The sequence below is a fragment of the Octopus sinensis genome, linkage group LG20 (assembly GCF_006345805.1).
Source record: "Octopus sinensis linkage group LG20, ASM634580v1, whole genome shotgun sequence".
Classification (NCBI taxonomy): Eukaryota; Metazoa; Mollusca; class Cephalopoda; order Octopoda; family Octopodidae; genus Octopus; species Octopus sinensis.
The window spans coordinates 6394583-6412997 of NC_043016.1; the positions used below are offsets into that span (position 1 = coordinate 6394583).

An 18415-nucleotide genomic window follows, 5' to 3' on the forward strand; every position below is an offset into this window, starting at 1 on the left:
GGGACCCTGTCGAAGGCTTTCTCCATGTCAACAAAAGCCAGGTACAGGGGCTTATCTTTGGCTAGGTATTTCTCCTGCAGCTGCCTTACCAGGAATATAGCATCAGTAGTACTTTTCCCTGGCACAAACCCAAACTGCATCTCATCTAAACTAACTCTCTCTCTAATTAGTTGGGCTATGACCCTCTCCGTAACCTTCATCACCTGGTCCAACAGCTTGATACCTCTGTAGTTATTTGTATCTAGGGCATCACCTTTACCTTTGTAGCAGTTGACTATTATACTGCTACACCAGTCATTGGGTATGACCCCTTTGTGTATCACCTGATTAACTATATGGGTGACTAGGCTATAGCCGACACTACCAGACATTTTGAACATCTCTGCAGTGATTCCTGATGGGCCTGGGGCTTTCCCTGTCTTCATGCTTCTAATTGCCTTAGCTACCACGGAACTATCAACTCGGATAGCCGGTCCCTCTGTTGGGTCAACATTCGGCAGACTCTCTTTATCCCATTCATTTTCTTCATTCAGTAACCTTTCATAGTGGCATCTCCAAACCTCTCTCTTTGCATCCTCATTTAGCGCAAGTGAACCATCTTCCATGCGAACACACTTCTCTCCTACCACATCACGATTCTCTCTCACACACTGTCTTGCAACACGAAACACCTCCAGTCTTTGGTCCTCACGGCGCAGAACATTGGCAAATTTTTTCTTATCTGCTTCCCCTCTGGCTAAATAAACCTGTCTCCTAGCTTCTCTTTTGGCAGTCTGATACAATCCCCTGCTACCCCCATTTTTCCAGACCTTCCAAGCCTGTCTCTTTTCTCTAATAGCCCTGTCTACAATATTGTTCCACCACCACGTTATTCTAGGTCGAGAGGGGACTGAACTACAACTCCTCTTCTAACTGCATCTTTCTCTTCCTCACATTTCCTCTTCATAAATTATGATTGTTTTCCAATCCCCTTTCTTGCCCTCAATGCTCCCTGCTCACTATATCTATTTTTCTAACCAGGTTAGAAAATGAAAATCAAATGGCAATTGTAGTTAAGATACCCGTGCCGGTAACATGTTAAAAGCACCATCCGAACGTGGCAGTTGCCAGCGCCGCTTGACTGGCGTCCGTGTCGGTGACACGTAAAAGCACCATTCAATCGTGGCCATTTGCCTGCCTCCCCTGGCCCCTGTGGCAGTGGCATGTAAAAAGCACCCACTACACTCATGGAATGGTTGGTGTTAGGAAGGGCATCCAGCTGTAGAAACTCTGCCAGGTCAGACTGGGCCTGGTGCAGCCTCCTGGCTTTCCAGACCTCGGTCGAACCGTCCAACCCATGCTAGCATGGAAAACGGACGTTAAATGATGATGATGATGTTCTGTGCTCATATTCTTGTTACTTATGAGTATACCCTAGCACTACACCATTTCTCTCCTGCTCTGTCTCTTACACTTTTGCTCTTTCCTAATCTCTCTCTCTCTGTTTCCCTTTGGTCACTCTCTCTCTCTCCATTTCTTTTTCCTCTGACTAGGTAACCAAGTATCTCCTTTACATCAGCATACTTCAGTTTCTGTCCTTTTTCTTGTACCTCTCTCTCTCTCTCTCTCACTGAATAACTATGTACTGTCTCTAAAGCAAGACACCTATTTCTGCCTCTCTATTTCCTTGTTACACTCTAACCTTTCATCACTTAATACTGCATCGCCTTATCTAATTACTCCCTCTACTGTGGAAAGACACCTGCTCCTGTTTCTTTGTCACACTCTAACCTTTCATCCTCAGACACAAGTTCCCCTCCTCAAATGCCCCAGCCCTTCTCATAATTCCTTGTCTTGTGAGTTACTTGGTGACCCTGCCAGTGCTGGTGCCATGTAAAAAGCACTCAGTCCACACTGTAAAGTGGTTGGCACTTGGAAGGTCATCCAGCTGTAAAAAGCATGCCCAAACCAACCTCACCTGTGCTAGTACCACGTAAAAAGCACCAAGTCCACTCTGTGGAGTGGTTGGTGTTAGGAAGGGCATCCAACCGTAAAATCCCTGCCAAAATAGACAAAGTGGCTAAGGGTAGTTTTTCTACCTGGCCAGCTCCTGTCAACTGTCCTGGCCATGCATGCATGGAAGATGGACGTTAAATGATGATGATGATATATATATATATATTGTCAGTGTATTATACATACATACACACACACATATATATATATCGACCGTGATCATTACCTGCGTCGCCTTACTAGCAGTTGTGCTGGTGGCATGTGAAAAAACATTCGGGTGAGGTTGTTGCCAGTGCCGCTGGACTGGTTCCTGTGCAGGTGGCACATAAAAAGCACCATTTGAGCGTGCCGTTGCCAGTACCGCCTGACTGGCCCTCGTGCCAGTGGCACGTAAAAAGCTCCCACTACACTCTCGGAGTGGTTGGCGTTAGGAAGGGCATCCAGCTGTAGATTGGAGTCTGGTTCGCCAGACCTCAGTCAAATCGTGCAACCCATGCTAGCATGGAAAGCGGACTGTAAACGATGATGATGATGATGATGAATATATATATATATATAGTCAGTGTATTATATTGAAGTCAAATGTGTACTTACTAAACTAAACATGTGTTTATATTCTGATCATGTATACAACGACAAGTTGCCAGCTGAATATCTGAGTCAAGATGACATTTTGGGTACCAACACGGTACTCATTGCACTGCACATTAGTGGACTCCAGATTTAATTAAATTGCACGTTCCGAGTTAGAGGAATGATAAAGAAATAGCAACAGATGGATTGTAATTCACTAAACTATAACTCTTGCAAAATAAAAAATAGGTCGTCATAACCTAGATTTATCGAACGTCAAAATGTTATTTGTTTCCGTTATTAAAGAATCGATATGATGTCACCCCTTCTATATATGATAGATGGGGTCCAGACAAAAGCCTCATTTTTCGGTTATTTTTTCACTTTTAGAATTTTTAGTTGAATGTATCGAACCCCAGACTTTAAAAAAAAAACTTGTTGCAGTTACTTGACTGCACCGCTTTGAAGAACTTTTAGATGGCTGTAAGGAACCCAGAATGTTTTCTTTAAGCTTGATCAAAACAACTTCTGTGATGTAATTCATTTTAGAGTGCGGCCATGCTACTGCACCACCTTGAGGAACTTTTAGTCGACCCAAGAATTTTTGTATCGACCCCAGAATTTTTTTTAGATGATTTTCAACCAGCGCATGAAGTTAAGCCCTGAAGGTCTCTCCATATGCTAGAAATAAAAGCCGAATTTCTTTAAATTTTGGATACCCCTCTCCCCGTTATATATATATTTTTTTACTTATTCGTTTTTTTTTTTTTTTTTTACTTTCTAAAAATCTTGTACTTGTTTCAATCACCAAACTGTGGCCATGCTGGGGCACTGTCATGAAGAATTTTTTTGTCGAATGTATCGACCCCAGAATCTTTTTTTTAAGTGATTTTCAACCATCACAGTTAAGCCTAGAAGGTCTCTCTACATGCTAGAAATAACAGCCGAATCTTAAAATTTTAAAAAATAATTTCATGTAAACAAAAACGCAAATCGCAGTTGTAAAAAAAAAATATTATTTTTCAAAATTCTAATTTTTAAATAAATATAATATATTTAATCAAAAAACGGTGTCAAAACATTTATGTCCCTCACAATGGTATGTTCCGTGTTTCCTTGTTTTTAGAATAAATAGTTTGAAAATGAAAATAAATGAACCAACATCAATTATAGAATAACAGAACAGAGCTAAACTCTTTACTACTCAATCTACATATTGTCTGTATTCTAACAAAAGGGAAAACATTTACTTCAAGAATGTGTAGAAACATAAAAACGATAAGAAATACGTTTGAATAACTATATATATATATATATATATATATATATATATATATATATATATAAAATATTATTTGAGACAAAAACCACTATTTTGCAAAACAAAAAAGGAAAGACTTAATCAATACATAAAATTAATAAATAGTCAAAAAAAACCGCACTACAATCGTTTCTTCTGATCTTGATCGACAATCTTCAGGTGGACTTCCAATCTAAAAAATCAAAATTTTAAAATATAAAAATAATACTTTTAAATAATTAAAGTATAATGAAAAATATAAGTATATAATCCATATATAACCTATATATAATCCATATCGAAAATATAGACTAATTACCACGAATTCCCTAAAAAAACCATGATAAAACAAAACTCTTAAAAACATATAACGATAAAATCTCCCTTTGCTAAACTCTATAACAAACCTATAAAGTAAACCCCCTAACCTAAACATTCACACACAAATACACACACGTAAACCACAGACTCACGACTTATACACATACCTATACTAACTTATAAACCTCAATATACACCAAAACCCACTCCCTCCCCACACAGACAAATTAACACATACATCCAAAACCTAAATAACAAACCCCATATACACATTCACACACAAAACACACACTCACACGCAAAACACTCACACACAAAAGATACATATACTCCCTCACATATACGCCTATACATACTCACTAAAACTCGACATATACAAACAATACTTACACACCCACAAAAAAAACATTATATACATTTATGAGCTTTAACTCACCTTAGCATCTTCTAACAAACAACTTGCAGTAACCCAATCCCATTCTCTATGCCTACCTCACTACTACACTATTCCATTCACATTCCAAGCAACGCTAGTCCACCACCCGGTTATTCACGTGGCAAAACGAACACCACTCAAAAATTATGAATGAAACAATGTAAAAAAAAACCAACACCTAAAATAGACAAAATACCACGAATTACTAAAAAAAACCATGATAAAACAAAATCATAAAAACATATAACGATAAAATCTCCCTTGCTAAACCCTATAACAAACTTATATAGCAATCCCCCTAACCTAAACATTCACACACAAAAACCCACACGTAAACCACAGACCCAAGACTTATACACAAACCTATACTAACTTATAAACCTCAATATACACCAAAAACCACTCCCTCCCCACACAGACAAATTAACACATACATCCCAAATCCTAAATAACAAACCCAAATACACATTCACACAAACACACACACACGCAAAAACACACACACACAACAGATACATATGCTCCCTCACATATACGCATATACATACTCACTAAAACTCGATATATACAACAATATTACACCCACACTCATACAGATAAATAAATTAATTATACAATTAAAAACTCACAACCAATCTCATATACATAAACACTCTTATGAAAACAACAATAAATACATCGTAATTAACCAGAATATCAAAAATAACATTATGACATAGGATAAATCAAATACATACTACAATTCAGTTACAAAATTATGAAGTGAAATTAGATTCTTAGCCGTTTAAAAACCAAAACAAAATTACGTTACCATGGAAATAACTAATGTAAAAAAAGAATACGCGCCATAGAAAGTAAACGTCATTCATAGTATGAATGGAGAAATATAATAAATGGAACTAAAAACTATTTCCACGTAGCAAACCAACGCTACTTAAAAAAATTATTTATATGAAGGATTCTTTAAAAAACTATCATGAAAAATCAACTATATACATTTATGAGCTTTAGCTCACCCTAGCAACTCTAACAAACAACTTACAGTAACCCATACTCAATGCCTACCTCATTACCACCCTAATCCATTCACAATTCCAAGCAACACTAGTCCACCACCGGTTACAATTCCCAACTCTACCCATTCATTCACAATTTCAACGACGTTCCCTTCAAACAACTCTACAAATAAGCCTCAACATATACACCGGAGATACACTTACACATCCGTGCGGATGGGTGAGAGTATACATTAAGTGTAGTGATGGGGCTCCCATTACTAAACACATTTGTACCTGTGTGGTAGTCTCCATGTGTATATTCACGCACGGGTATAAATACAGGGGGTACACGCTCACTTCATTTACGTGTACCCCTCACATGTACATATGCATACTATTTGGCTCGATATATGCAACAATGTAATCACGCCCGTATGTGTGAGCATTCACTGGTTGTGCAATTCACCCATCTGGGTGTGATTGTGTGTAAACTTATCACTGTGGAGGTCGAGCTTGATACGTATATATTAGTGTGTATTAGGGGTTGTACGTACTAATTATGTTCATGTGCTTCACGCACTTGCGTCCATGTATGGAAGAATATATTGGGATTACTATGTAGGTGTAAATAGGGTATGGGGGAGTTTTGTCATTGTATGGGTGTGGGTTTCATTTGTGATGGTGGTTAGTTGGTGATTATTAGTATGTTCTGTATATTAGGGCTAGTATGTATTATTCAAGTGTGTATAATTGTATACATATAATTGGTGTGAATGGGATTACTCCCATTTTTTTTTTTTTTTTTTTTTTTTTTTATTATTATTTTTAGGGGATGTATGTGTTTATTTATCCATGTGGGGCTGGAGTGGCCGTTAGGTGCATATGCTGAGGCTCACATGCAAACCCAAGTACAACGAATGAAGTGGGCACTTATAATGTTATGGGTGTGTACTTTATTATAAAAGACAATACCCAAATAAAATCTGTCAATTCAACATACAAATAAAAAACAAAAACAAAGGGATCTTAAACATTCACACATACATACAAAACTCAATAAAAACACCACTAATTAACACCCAAAAACATATAAATATATCCTCAAAATACATATAACAAATGCAAAATAAAAATACATAATAAAATAAAAAAATAAAAATAAAAATAAAAAAATAAAAAAATCTAATATAAATTATTAAAGTTTTAACGTACCATAAACTGCTAAATTAAATACATTAAAATGAACTAATTAAAACAAAGAAATATCAATAAAGACTAACTATAATTAAATCCTAGACAACATAACCAAAATATATCATCTAAACTAATTTAAACTAAACTAAAATAACCTATAAAAGGGAACTATTATTGCTATTATCATGAAACTTATTATATAAGTAAAGTACTTGTGTCTACATTTTATTTTGCGCTCCTCCCCAGTATTAAGTAAATTATCATACTTATAAAATAAAATTTCTTTAAACTCATTAGAGCATAAATAACAACAATTAGCTCCTATATTATATGATTTAGTTTTACAAATTATTTCCCATATTAAACTATAATTAATATTTAGTGATTTAAGACTCCAAATATACTTACTAAGTCCGGTTGAGTTGATTAATTTTTATTTTTAAAAGAATTCATATGTTGTGCAATTCTTAGTTTTATTTTTGAGGAAGTAGAACCTATATAAACCGCTTTTGTGTAATTATTATTCTTAAAGTTATTATCTGTAATGTAACTATACATTTATACACTACATCGTTAATATCACAATTATTATTTAATATACAATTAGATTTATCTCTACATGTACAATTAATATAAGTCTTATCATTATAATATTATTATCAAATAATTCTTTTTATAAAAATTATTCAGTTTATATTTATTAATGAAGAAATAATGTTACCAACATTATTAGTGGTAGAGTACCAACTCCAAAATTATTAAAAGAGAAAATGTTTCTATATTTACGATTATCTCTAATAAATAGTTCTATAACATCTAAAATCTCTTTAATAATATTCGTTTTAACTTGATCTCCATAAGGAACTATTAACCAAATTTTATTCTTATTAACCTTATTATTATTATCATTATTATAAATATATTTATAATTCTTTATTTTATTAAAATTATTATCAGAATTATATCTATGTACAGCATTTAAGGAATTATTATATTATTAAATTTAACAATATAATTATTATAATAATTATTAAATTTATTTTTATTTATATTATTCTTATTTATATTATTATTATATTTATTATTATTATTATTATTCTTATTTATATTTTTATCATTTTATTATTTTTTTTTATAATATCTATTATTTTTACCACTAAACGTAACAAAATTAATTATTATTAGAAGTATCTCGAAAATTATCATTTAAATCATTATGCTAATATTATAAAATTTATATATTATTATAACCTGCCCCTCTAAGGGCCTCATTATAATAATTAGCATGTTTATTAAAAATCTCTATATCATAAGAGAGTAATGAAATACGTTTACTTATATTATTAATCAACGATTTTTTAATAGAAAATGGGTGAGGTTACTATTAACATTTATATATCTAAGGTTCTCATTAAGTTTATGATATGGTTGTGGTTTACCTGTAATAAGATTAAAATTAACATCTAAATAATTAACATTATAATTCTCCTTATATATAGTAATACGTAAACCATATCTTTTAAAGAAACTATATAGTTTTTCTTATATACTTCTAGATTCCTATTAGTACAATTCTTTGTAACTAGTAGAAGATCGTCTCTATATAAACCACCCTCTATCTTAAGATTTTCTAATTGGAGTTGAGATAAAAGAAAAATACCTACTAAATCAGTAGCCTGTGCAGAATCTGGTGCTCCCATAGGTATATCAAAACAATCTCTAGTATCATTCCTAGCCCATATAATTATTTTTATATTTAATTAGCGATTTCCTAGCCAATTTAATTACATTAACTTCTTCCCGTGACATGCCCACTTTATTCATTGCGAAAATAAGCGCTTTATTAAACACAATTTCATTAATAGAAGAATAATAATTATCTATATCTATTTGAATAAATTTATAACGATTTTTATCTTTAATATTATTAAACCATTTCAATGTATTATTATTACTAAACCATAATTTTAAATAATTAAGTTTATTAACTTATCAATATATTTATCTAAAATAAATTTACTTAATTTACCTAGGTCCGATTTACATGGGCAAATTAATCTAACTTTAGGGTCTGAATAAAAATTATCTTATGGTCTTTAAGAGTAATTCTGGGGTGCAAAGGTACATAAGGTTCAGTTTTATTATCCAACTCATATTTAACATACTACTTTAGAGGCCTTATTAATATTATAAAGAATATCATCTGGAACAATTTTATATTTTTTAATTATTTCTTTCCCTAATAGTTTATCATATAATTTAACATCTAATTTATATAAGTTCCTTGTTTTATCAGATTGTACTATAATACTATCCATATTTCTCATATCTTTAATTTTAATTGCTAAATTCCTTAAATATTCATTATTTCTATTTGGGTAAGGGAATTCGTGGTAATTAGTCTATATTTTCGATATGGATTATATATAGGTTATATATGGATTATATACTAATTTTTTTCATTTATACTTTAATTATTTAAAAGTATTATTTTTATTTTAAAATTTTGATTTTTTAGATTGGAAGTCCACCTGAAGATTGTCGATCAAGACAAGAAACGATTGTAGTGGCGGGTTTTTTTGACTATTTATTAAATTTTATGTATTGATTAAGTCTTTCCTTGTTTGTTTTGCAAAATAGTGGTTTTGTCTCAAATAATATTTTATAATATTTTACTATAAAATTGGATTTAATCCTAAATCTGATTTTTTTTCCCTGTAAATTTGGATATATTCCCTAATATTTATTATTTATATAATATATATATATATATATATATTATATACACACACATAAAATGAAAGTAAATATTACATGTCTCTGGCATGTTTTTTCTTCACAAAAAACAGAATTTGTCATTTTTATGAAGAAACATCCCATCCCCCTATTTAGACAAACGATAAGAAGTACTTTTAAATTATTAACCTTCATTTAGACCCTCAAAGGCCAGAGAAAGTTCGATAGGTCAACTTATTCTTATTAGTAAGCTCTGAGAAAAGAAAACAAAAGACTTTAAATATATATTTTTTTAATGCTGCTTTTTCTGCGACCAAAAATTCTTCAAGTCAGTGCTTCAGCATGGCTGCAGTCCAATGACTGAAATAAGTAAAAAGATTTTTAGAAAAAAAAAAAAACCGTTGAGGGTTATAAAAAGATTTCAAGAGATTTGGCTGTTGTTTCTAGCATGTGGAAATACCTTCTAGGCTTAACTTCATGCGCTGGTTGAAAATCATAAAAAAAAATTCTAGTGTCGATACATTCGACTAAAAATTCTTCAAGGCGGTGCCCCAGCATGGCCACAGTCTAATGACTGAAACAAGTAAAAGGTGAAAAAAAAAGAAAAAATAATCGAAAAATATAGCCATGGGGATTTTGTCCACTTTCACACTATAACAATGGGGTTTTTGTCCTGCACTCACGACAGATATGTAATTAAAATTAGCAAATTCTTCATGACAGGTTTCTCTCCTCTCAATTTTTAATTAGTATATATGGTAACGGGACATTGATAAATATAATGGTTTATGATTTAAGTACAAGATTTAAGTATGGCAGACACCCATAAAATTATTAACCATCTTACAAAGAATAACTCTGACCACCTTTTCAAACTCCACCTGTCTAACACCCGTGGACATGTTTACAAAGTCAGAAAACAGCACAGCTCCCATGACTTTCAGAAACATTTTTTCACGCTGAGAGTTGCTGAAGCATGGAACAAACTGCTGGCATCAGTTGTTAGTTGTCAGAGCACTGCATCCTTTAAAACTTCCATGCTTCCTGAGATTTGCCAACACTACACTTGATTTTCTCCCCTCCATGCACACACGCAAGAATGTATCTGACTCATACACTGTTCACTTCCCAGACATTTGTACATTACTTTGTATACTTTATACGCACTTTTGACAAGTTGTGGTGCACCTGAGCACTGTATACAATAATTTCATTATTATTATTATATTATTACAAGGCAATGTATTTTGAAACGAGAGGATATTAAATTGATGCCTTTGATGCTAGTACTTGGGTGCTGTTTTATTTTATTGACCCTAAAAGGGTGACAAGAAGCTTGACTTTGGTGAGATTTGAACTCAAAATGTAAAATTGATAGCAGAATGCTCTCTGGTATTTTTCTGATATATTTACAATTCTACCAGCTAGCTGGTAGAATTGAAACCCACAAGAGTACCTCTTTTCATAGTATTCCTGTTCTACCCAAATGTTTGATTCTATTTCAAGTGGAATAAAAAAAGAACAACCCTTAGCCTGTAAGGGTTACTAGTATATGATCATAAAGACTTCAAAGAGGTTGGTATTGGTCTGCATCAGCAAAATTTATATTACACAGTAAAATTAATCAAAAAGATTACAGGGAACATGTGAGGAGTGGAAAATCTAATGTTTTCAAGGGAAAAGTTTACAGGAGAGAAATTAATGGGACACAGCAGGGTTTTCTGTTAAAAAAACCCCCAAAAACTGGCTGCATCTGATAAGGAATGCAGGACCAAGTGAGCTTCACCTGTGAACAGCAAGTGGTAGGATAAAAAGTATAAGAAAGAAAAATGGAATGAGAAGTAGGTAAGGTCAGTAAAGAGATGAAGACAAAAGATGAGAGAGGGAGGTTGGAAGATAAGAAAGAGTTTACACACACACATGCATAATTACATTTTAACATGCACTTTTTCATGCTTGCATGTGTCAGACATAATTTGTTGAGGCAGACTTTCTGCAGCTGGATTCCTTTCCTGTTGCCAACCCTTACCTGTTTGTGAGCAAGATAATATTTATGTGTGTGTGTGTGACTTCCATACTGTTTCCATCTCCAAATTCTTCTTGTATGGCATCAGTCAGTCTGTGACTATGCTAGTAAACATGTTCTTAGAGTGCCACAAACTGGGTTTGGACCTGTAGTTATTTGATTGCAAGGCAAACTTCTTAACTACACAGTCATTTCTGTACCTATGTGAGACTCAGTTCATTCACTGGAGCTGCTAAACAAACATAGCTGTTAAATCTCCCTGAAACCTCTTATGAAAACACACATTGGACAATGAATTAGTCCTACATAACTCTAAAATCTATGTAGTCATTTGATTTGTTGAAAATAACTACCAAATCTCCCTCAACTTTCAGCTTACTCTCTTAAAAACAGACATGGTATGGCATTTCCTGGATACACGATACCATAAAACAAATGAGAGTCACAGATGGAATGGCTTTGGTCAGCGGTCAGCTGTATCAGGGCTGATCTGAAGCTAAACAAACAACCAAATCTGTCGACAGAAGTTCATTTTGAAAAATCAGTAATTGCATCCGTACTAGCGGGATGCAAAGAGCACCATAAGAGCATGATTGTTGATAGAGCGGCTAACCTGCTTCCCTGCCAGTGGCACATAAAAGACACCATTCGAGTGTGATCATTACCAGCGTTGCCTTACTGGCACTTATGCCGATGCTAGTAGGGTACTAAGAGCACCATCTGAGCGTGATTGTTGCCAGAGCAGCCAACTGGCTTCCGTGCCGGTGGCACGTAAAAGGGCACTATTTGAGCGTGATCATTACCAATGTCGCTTCAATGGCACCTGTGGTGGTGGCATGTGTAAAAGGATTCGAGCGTGGTCATTGCCAGTACTGCCTGACTGGCCCCCGTACCAGTGGCACGTAAAAAGCACCCACTACACTCTCAGAGTGGTTGGTGTTAGGAAGGGCATCCAGCTGTAGAAACTCTGGCAAATCAAGATTGGGGCCTGGTGCAGCCATCTGGTTCGCCAGCCCTCAGTCAAAATCATCCAACCCATGCTAGCATGGAAAGTGGACATTAAACAATGATGATGATGGTGATGATGATGATGATCTCATCCGATTGATCTAAATGACCCTCACAGGTTGTGATGACTGCAACTTTTCCTTTTCTCTCATCTCCTTTTGCTTCCTTCTTCAGTTGAACACTAACAAATCTATTCACCACAAAAGTGATGGCATTGTTAGCCGTGTGGATAAGGAGGTTGCTTTGCAGCCATTCAGTTTTGGTTCAGCTCCATTGAGCAGCATACTGGGAAAATTCCTTCTATCATAACTCCCAGTCCACCAATGACTTATAAACGAATTTGGTAGATGGCAACTGTGTGCTATGTGGAAGCCTGTTTTGTGTGTGTGTGTGTGTGTGTGTGTGTGTGTGTGTGTGTGTGTGGTGTGTGATTAAGAAGTTTGCTCTCTAACTAAATTATTTCAGGTTTGTTTCCACTGTATGGCATAATGGAGCAAGTGTCTCCTAGGGCCAAGGCATACTTTGTGAGGGGAGTTGGTAGATGGAAAATACCTGGAAGCTTTCATACGTATGTATGAGTAAATGAACAAACCAAAACAATGGATGAAATGACATTCTTTATTTCACATCACTACAATTGTTCCTACACATTACTACACCCAAAGTAGATTGCTGACCAGTCTACAATGGGTGTAGCAATTTCTACTGTTTCTACATCTGTTGGTCAATAACTGGACAAGCTTTGTTTTGCATACTATAAGGTTTTTCTCCTAATCTCAACCTATTCTCTGCATCGTGATCTGAAATGTAAAATTTTTTTCTATACTGTTGATGGAGGCTTGATTATCCAATGTGTATTTGCTTCCGTTACTGCCTGCATATTTTGGTGAACTATTTCTACCATTGTTATGATAGAACTCTGAGCCCTCAGAAACAACTGTTGGACTTACGACACCTTACTTCTTCCCTTTTGATCTTCTCTGTCGTTTTGTATTCTGTGTAAGTTTGATCTATTAATAGATAAATATCCAAATATTTATACTTAAACATTCTTTGTCTGAAAATCTTCAGCCTTTGTTGTCTTTCTGTTTGCATGTGTGTATGTGTATATATCACCATGATCACTGTGACTGACCAGGCTATCAGATGTTGCTACACATCGCTGGTCACAATGCGCTTTGCGTTGTTTTAGCCTTCAAATGACGCCACCCCGCTGGCTAAGCGAGCAGGCCAACAGAAGAAAGAGTGAGAGAAAGTTGTGGCGAAAGAGTACAGCAGGGATCACCACCACCACCCCCTGCCGGAGCCTCGTGGAGCTTTAGGTGTTTTCGCTCAATAAACACTCACAACGCCCGGTCTGGGAATCGAAACCGCGATCCTACGACTGTGAGTCCGCTGTTCTAACCACTGGGCCATTGCGCCTCCATGTGTGTGTGTCTATATATATATATTTTTTGTATATCAAACCTAAGCAGTTATATTTAATTTGTTTATTTGCATAATTGCCTTTATATCTGTTCAATTTGATTTCTCTTAAAGCCACTCTTTATTTTGCAGAATTGGTTTCTCCTAAAGACTCAGAGTCTAAATTTTAAATCATTTAAATGTTTTCTATACTGACAATCTCTGGATCTTATATGTTGACTATATATACATATATATATAAAGTAAATGAATGATGTATTTTTATTTGATTTTAAATTTTATTCTTTTGCTATTCCAAAAAGAAAAAAAAAAGACCACTATTTGTGAATACACCAGACAAAAAACATTTCTGCTAGGTTTAATTTCTAAGTTAAAATTCTACTGGGAGACATCTTTGCCTTTCATCCTTTTGGACCATTGATAAAGTACCTGTCAAGTACTGTGGTTGAGGAAATTGAGTAGCCCCTCCCCCAAATTTTTAGGCTTTGTACTTATAGCAGAAAATAATTTTTGATATATTGCATTTAACTAAATATTGGTTGATTATTCATTATTTCATGTTACTTACATTTTGAATTCATTTTTTTTTATTTATTCATTCATTTATCTTTTTTTCTTTTTTCTTTTTTTTCCAGAAAATTTCACCTAAAATTCTAAATACAGATGAAAATATTCAAGAGTTGCTAAAATCAAAATCTTCTAGTTTTGAAAATGAGAATGTCAGACTCAATTTTCTTGGTCATATTGTGAATATTTTAACTTCAAAGAATCAAGAGGTTTGTTCCATTTCCATGACACGTAGAACATTTATATTAGTTGCGATGCATACTTTATTAAAAGAATATTTCTCTGTGGAATTTTTGACATAAGCACACTAACATCAGTTGTCAAGCAGTGGTGGGGACAAACACAGACCTAAAGTCACACGTGCGCGCACACACACACACACAACCAGCTTCTTTCAGTTTCTGTCTATTAAATCCCCTCTGATTGATCCGACGCTATTGTAGAAGACATTTGCCCAAGGTTCCACACAGTGGGGCTGAACCCTGAACCTTTGTGGTGTGGAAGCATATTTCTTACCACACAATCATGGGTGTGTGTGTGAAATCGTTATGGCTGATGCCAGTGTTGCATAAACGGCACCTATACTGGTGGCATGTAAAAAGAAATACCCTTTGAACTTTGGGCCTTACGGACGCAGTGACATCTGATCAAGACCTTTAACAATATACAGTGCTTGAGTTGAGAAGATCTGTCAAGCCAAGTAAGATTGTTGCTGTGGCCAATGCCAGTGTTTCATAACTGGCACTTGCGCCAGTGGCACGTAAAAAGCATCCATTACTCTCTTGGAGTGGTTGGCATTAGGAAGGACGTCCAGCCATAGAAACCATGCCAAATCAGATTGGAATCTGGTGCAGCTTCCTGGCTTACCAGTTTTCAGTCAAACCATCCAATCCATGCCAGCATGGAAAATGAATGTTAAATGATGATGCTGATGGGCTTCTTTCAGTTTCAGTCTATCAAATCTACACACAAAGCTTTGGTCAGACTGAGGCTACAGTAGGAGACATGCAGTCGGACTGAACCCAGAGCCACGTGATGAGGAAGCAAATGCTCTATATTCTATGCAGTGCTGCTTCTTGTGAATCAAATGTTTTTCTTTTTCTTGGTATGTTTTACATATAACTAGTTTTAGTTGGTTATTTATGATTAAGACTGGCAGAATTAAAGGAGCTGCATGTACTATTTTATTTCAATAAACCCTTTTAAGTGGGATTATATTAATCCTTTTCTTTCCATATTTCTGTTGAAATAAATTACCGATACTTGAATTAATTTCGAACATCATGAAGAATTTAGTAAAATATCTTTATCATTATTAAGTTGGTGTTGGGAACATTTGTAAAATTATTTTGTGTCATAAAAGTAACTTAGCTGTTTAAGAAAGATTGATAAAATAATAAGCAGACAAAAGATTCACGCGAGGTCATTGCCAGTTCTGCCTGACTGGTGCCCATGCCGTAGAAGGGCACCATTCGAGCGTGATCGTTACCAAAGTCGCCTTACTGGCACCTGTGCTGGTGGCATGTGTAAAAGGATTCGAGTGAGATCATTGCGAGTACTGCCTGACTGGCCCCTGTGCTGGTGACACGTAAAAAGCACCCACTACACTCATGGAGTGGTTGGCGTTAGGAAGGGCATCCAGCTGTAGAAACCCTACCAGATCAAGATTGCAGCCTGGTGCGGCCGTCTGGTTCGCCAGCCTTCAGTCAAAATCGTCCAACCCATGCTAGCATGGAAAGCGGACGTTAAACGATGATGATGATGGTTGATACGATTGACTGAAAGGTAGTGCTCCAGCATGGCTTCACCCTAACAGCTGAAATTTGTTATAAAAAAAATTAAAGAATTAAAAAGTATATTATATATTTAATATGAAAGGACAAAAGTGCTAAGCAGTGATGTATATATAATATAAACTTGAAGAAAGCCATTTACTGTAATTTTTGGATCTTTTCGGTTTGAACGGCAGTTTTTTCTAGTGGTGTCATATGAAATTGTCACCCATAATTATGACCCTAGTATCGATCTATTGCATTTCAATCTATTTTAGGGTTAGGGTTAGTTAGGGGTGGGGGAAAGGGTATCTTTTTTTTCTTCACAAATGTAAATAAACCCAATCTGTTTCTTAATTGAGGGACATATTCATATGGCACAGAATGTTTTTTTACCTCAATAGACGTCACTGATTGGTTGAAATTGCAGAAATTGAAGAAAAAACAAAACAACAAATATCTTACAAACTATAGAATTTTCTCAATAAAGCCAAGAGAAAAAGATGTTTTATAAACACATTCTACCAGTATACAAAGTTTAAAAGTGTTTAGTTACCTAGAAATTATATTAAAAACTGCCGTTCAAACCGAAAAGATCCTCAATTTTTTATGAGAAAGTTTCTTGCTGTAGACAAATAAGTGTAAATACACCGAGTCAGTGTGCAATGCTCCCTAACCAGGCTGCTGGATGCGGGCATTATGGCGTGGTTAATTTCCCTCCAACAACATAAACTGGAAAGGCAGACACTTAAAAACTGACAAAAGGGAAAAGTCCCTCTAATTATATTCCTGTTATTGCAACAACGAATGGTTATCCACGACAAAATACAGCGAATGGTTTTCTTATCATCATCATCATCATCATCGTTTAACGTCTGTTCTCCATGCTAGCATGGGTTGGACAGTTCGACCAGGATCTGGGAAGCCAGAAGGCTGCACCAGGCTCCAGTCTGATCTGGCAGTGTTTCTACAGCTGGATGCCCTTCCTAACGCCAACCACTCTGTGAGTGTAGTGGGTACTTTTTATGTGCTAGGGGAGGCTGGCAATGGCCACGATCGGATAGGTGCTTTTTACGTGCCACGAGCATGGAAGCCAGTCAAGGCAGTGCTGGCATCGGCCACGTTCAGATGGTGCTTTTTACGTGCCACCGGCACAGGGTTTGGATATGCCACAAACATATTTGGAATGGTTGCAAGTTTATATTTATTCACATCACTGCTTAGCACTGTCACCTGGCATCTTATTAATGGCGAGCCACCGGCTTAGTGCATCCCAGTCATTGTACAATGATGGGAATATAATAAGAGTAATCTGTTTCTCTTGTCAGTTTGCAGCTTCTGCCTTTTGGGTCTCTGTTGCTGGAGGGGGGGGATAACCAATCTGGAGTGCATATATTCTCCAGCCTATCTAGGGGGCACTGCAAATTGACTCAGGGTGTTTATACCTATTTGTATACATTTAATATATTTTCCTTTTTGAAATGAATTTTAAAAATAATCTCAACATGATTTTTTTCCGCATGATTTGATTGAATAAATTGATTTTGAGATAATAATGACTTACTTATTTTAAACTATTTGCTCAAAATATGAATTTATTTGAAATATTGTATTTATGATTTTCCAATTCTTACAGAAATGCTCATCAGATGGTAACATCTTCTGTTGTTTGGAGCTGATTATGACGGAATTCCTCAAAGGTTAGTTACTTATTTATTGTCTTTTGTATGTGATTAGGAGTTTGATACTTTAGAGTTACACACACACACACACACCTTTGCTCTCTCTCTCTCTCCACCTCACACCTCCATGCATTCCCCCACAACACAGTATTCACTCCTAAAAACACACAATGCAACATGCACATAACATGCCTGAACACAGACAATATATACACAACATGCATAAACACATATAACTATCGCACATAAACACACACAACATACATACAACTCACACACATGTGAACACACCACTTAAACAAGCACACATTAACTGCTACACACAAACGTTTGCACACACACACACACATGATAGCCTCACACATATACACTTGTCCATATG

At 35.3% G+C, this 18415-nt stretch overlaps 1 protein-coding gene across 3 annotated transcripts in view; it reads left to right on the plus strand.

The window, feature by feature from the left end:
• LOC115222624 (nucleolar complex protein 4 homolog) overlaps window positions 1-18415 on the plus strand; it is a 114417-nt gene that overhangs the window by 67992 nt on the left and 28010 nt on the right. For all 3 annotated transcript variants that reach the window (XM_036511574.1, XM_036511573.1, XM_029792928.2), the window contains 2 exons: window positions 14648-14788; window positions 17988-18051. In XM_036511574.1, the coding sequence (XP_036367467.1) occupies window positions 14648-14788; window positions 17988-18051 (205 nt within the window). The remainder of the gene's footprint in view (window positions 1-14647; window positions 14789-17987; window positions 18052-18415) is intronic.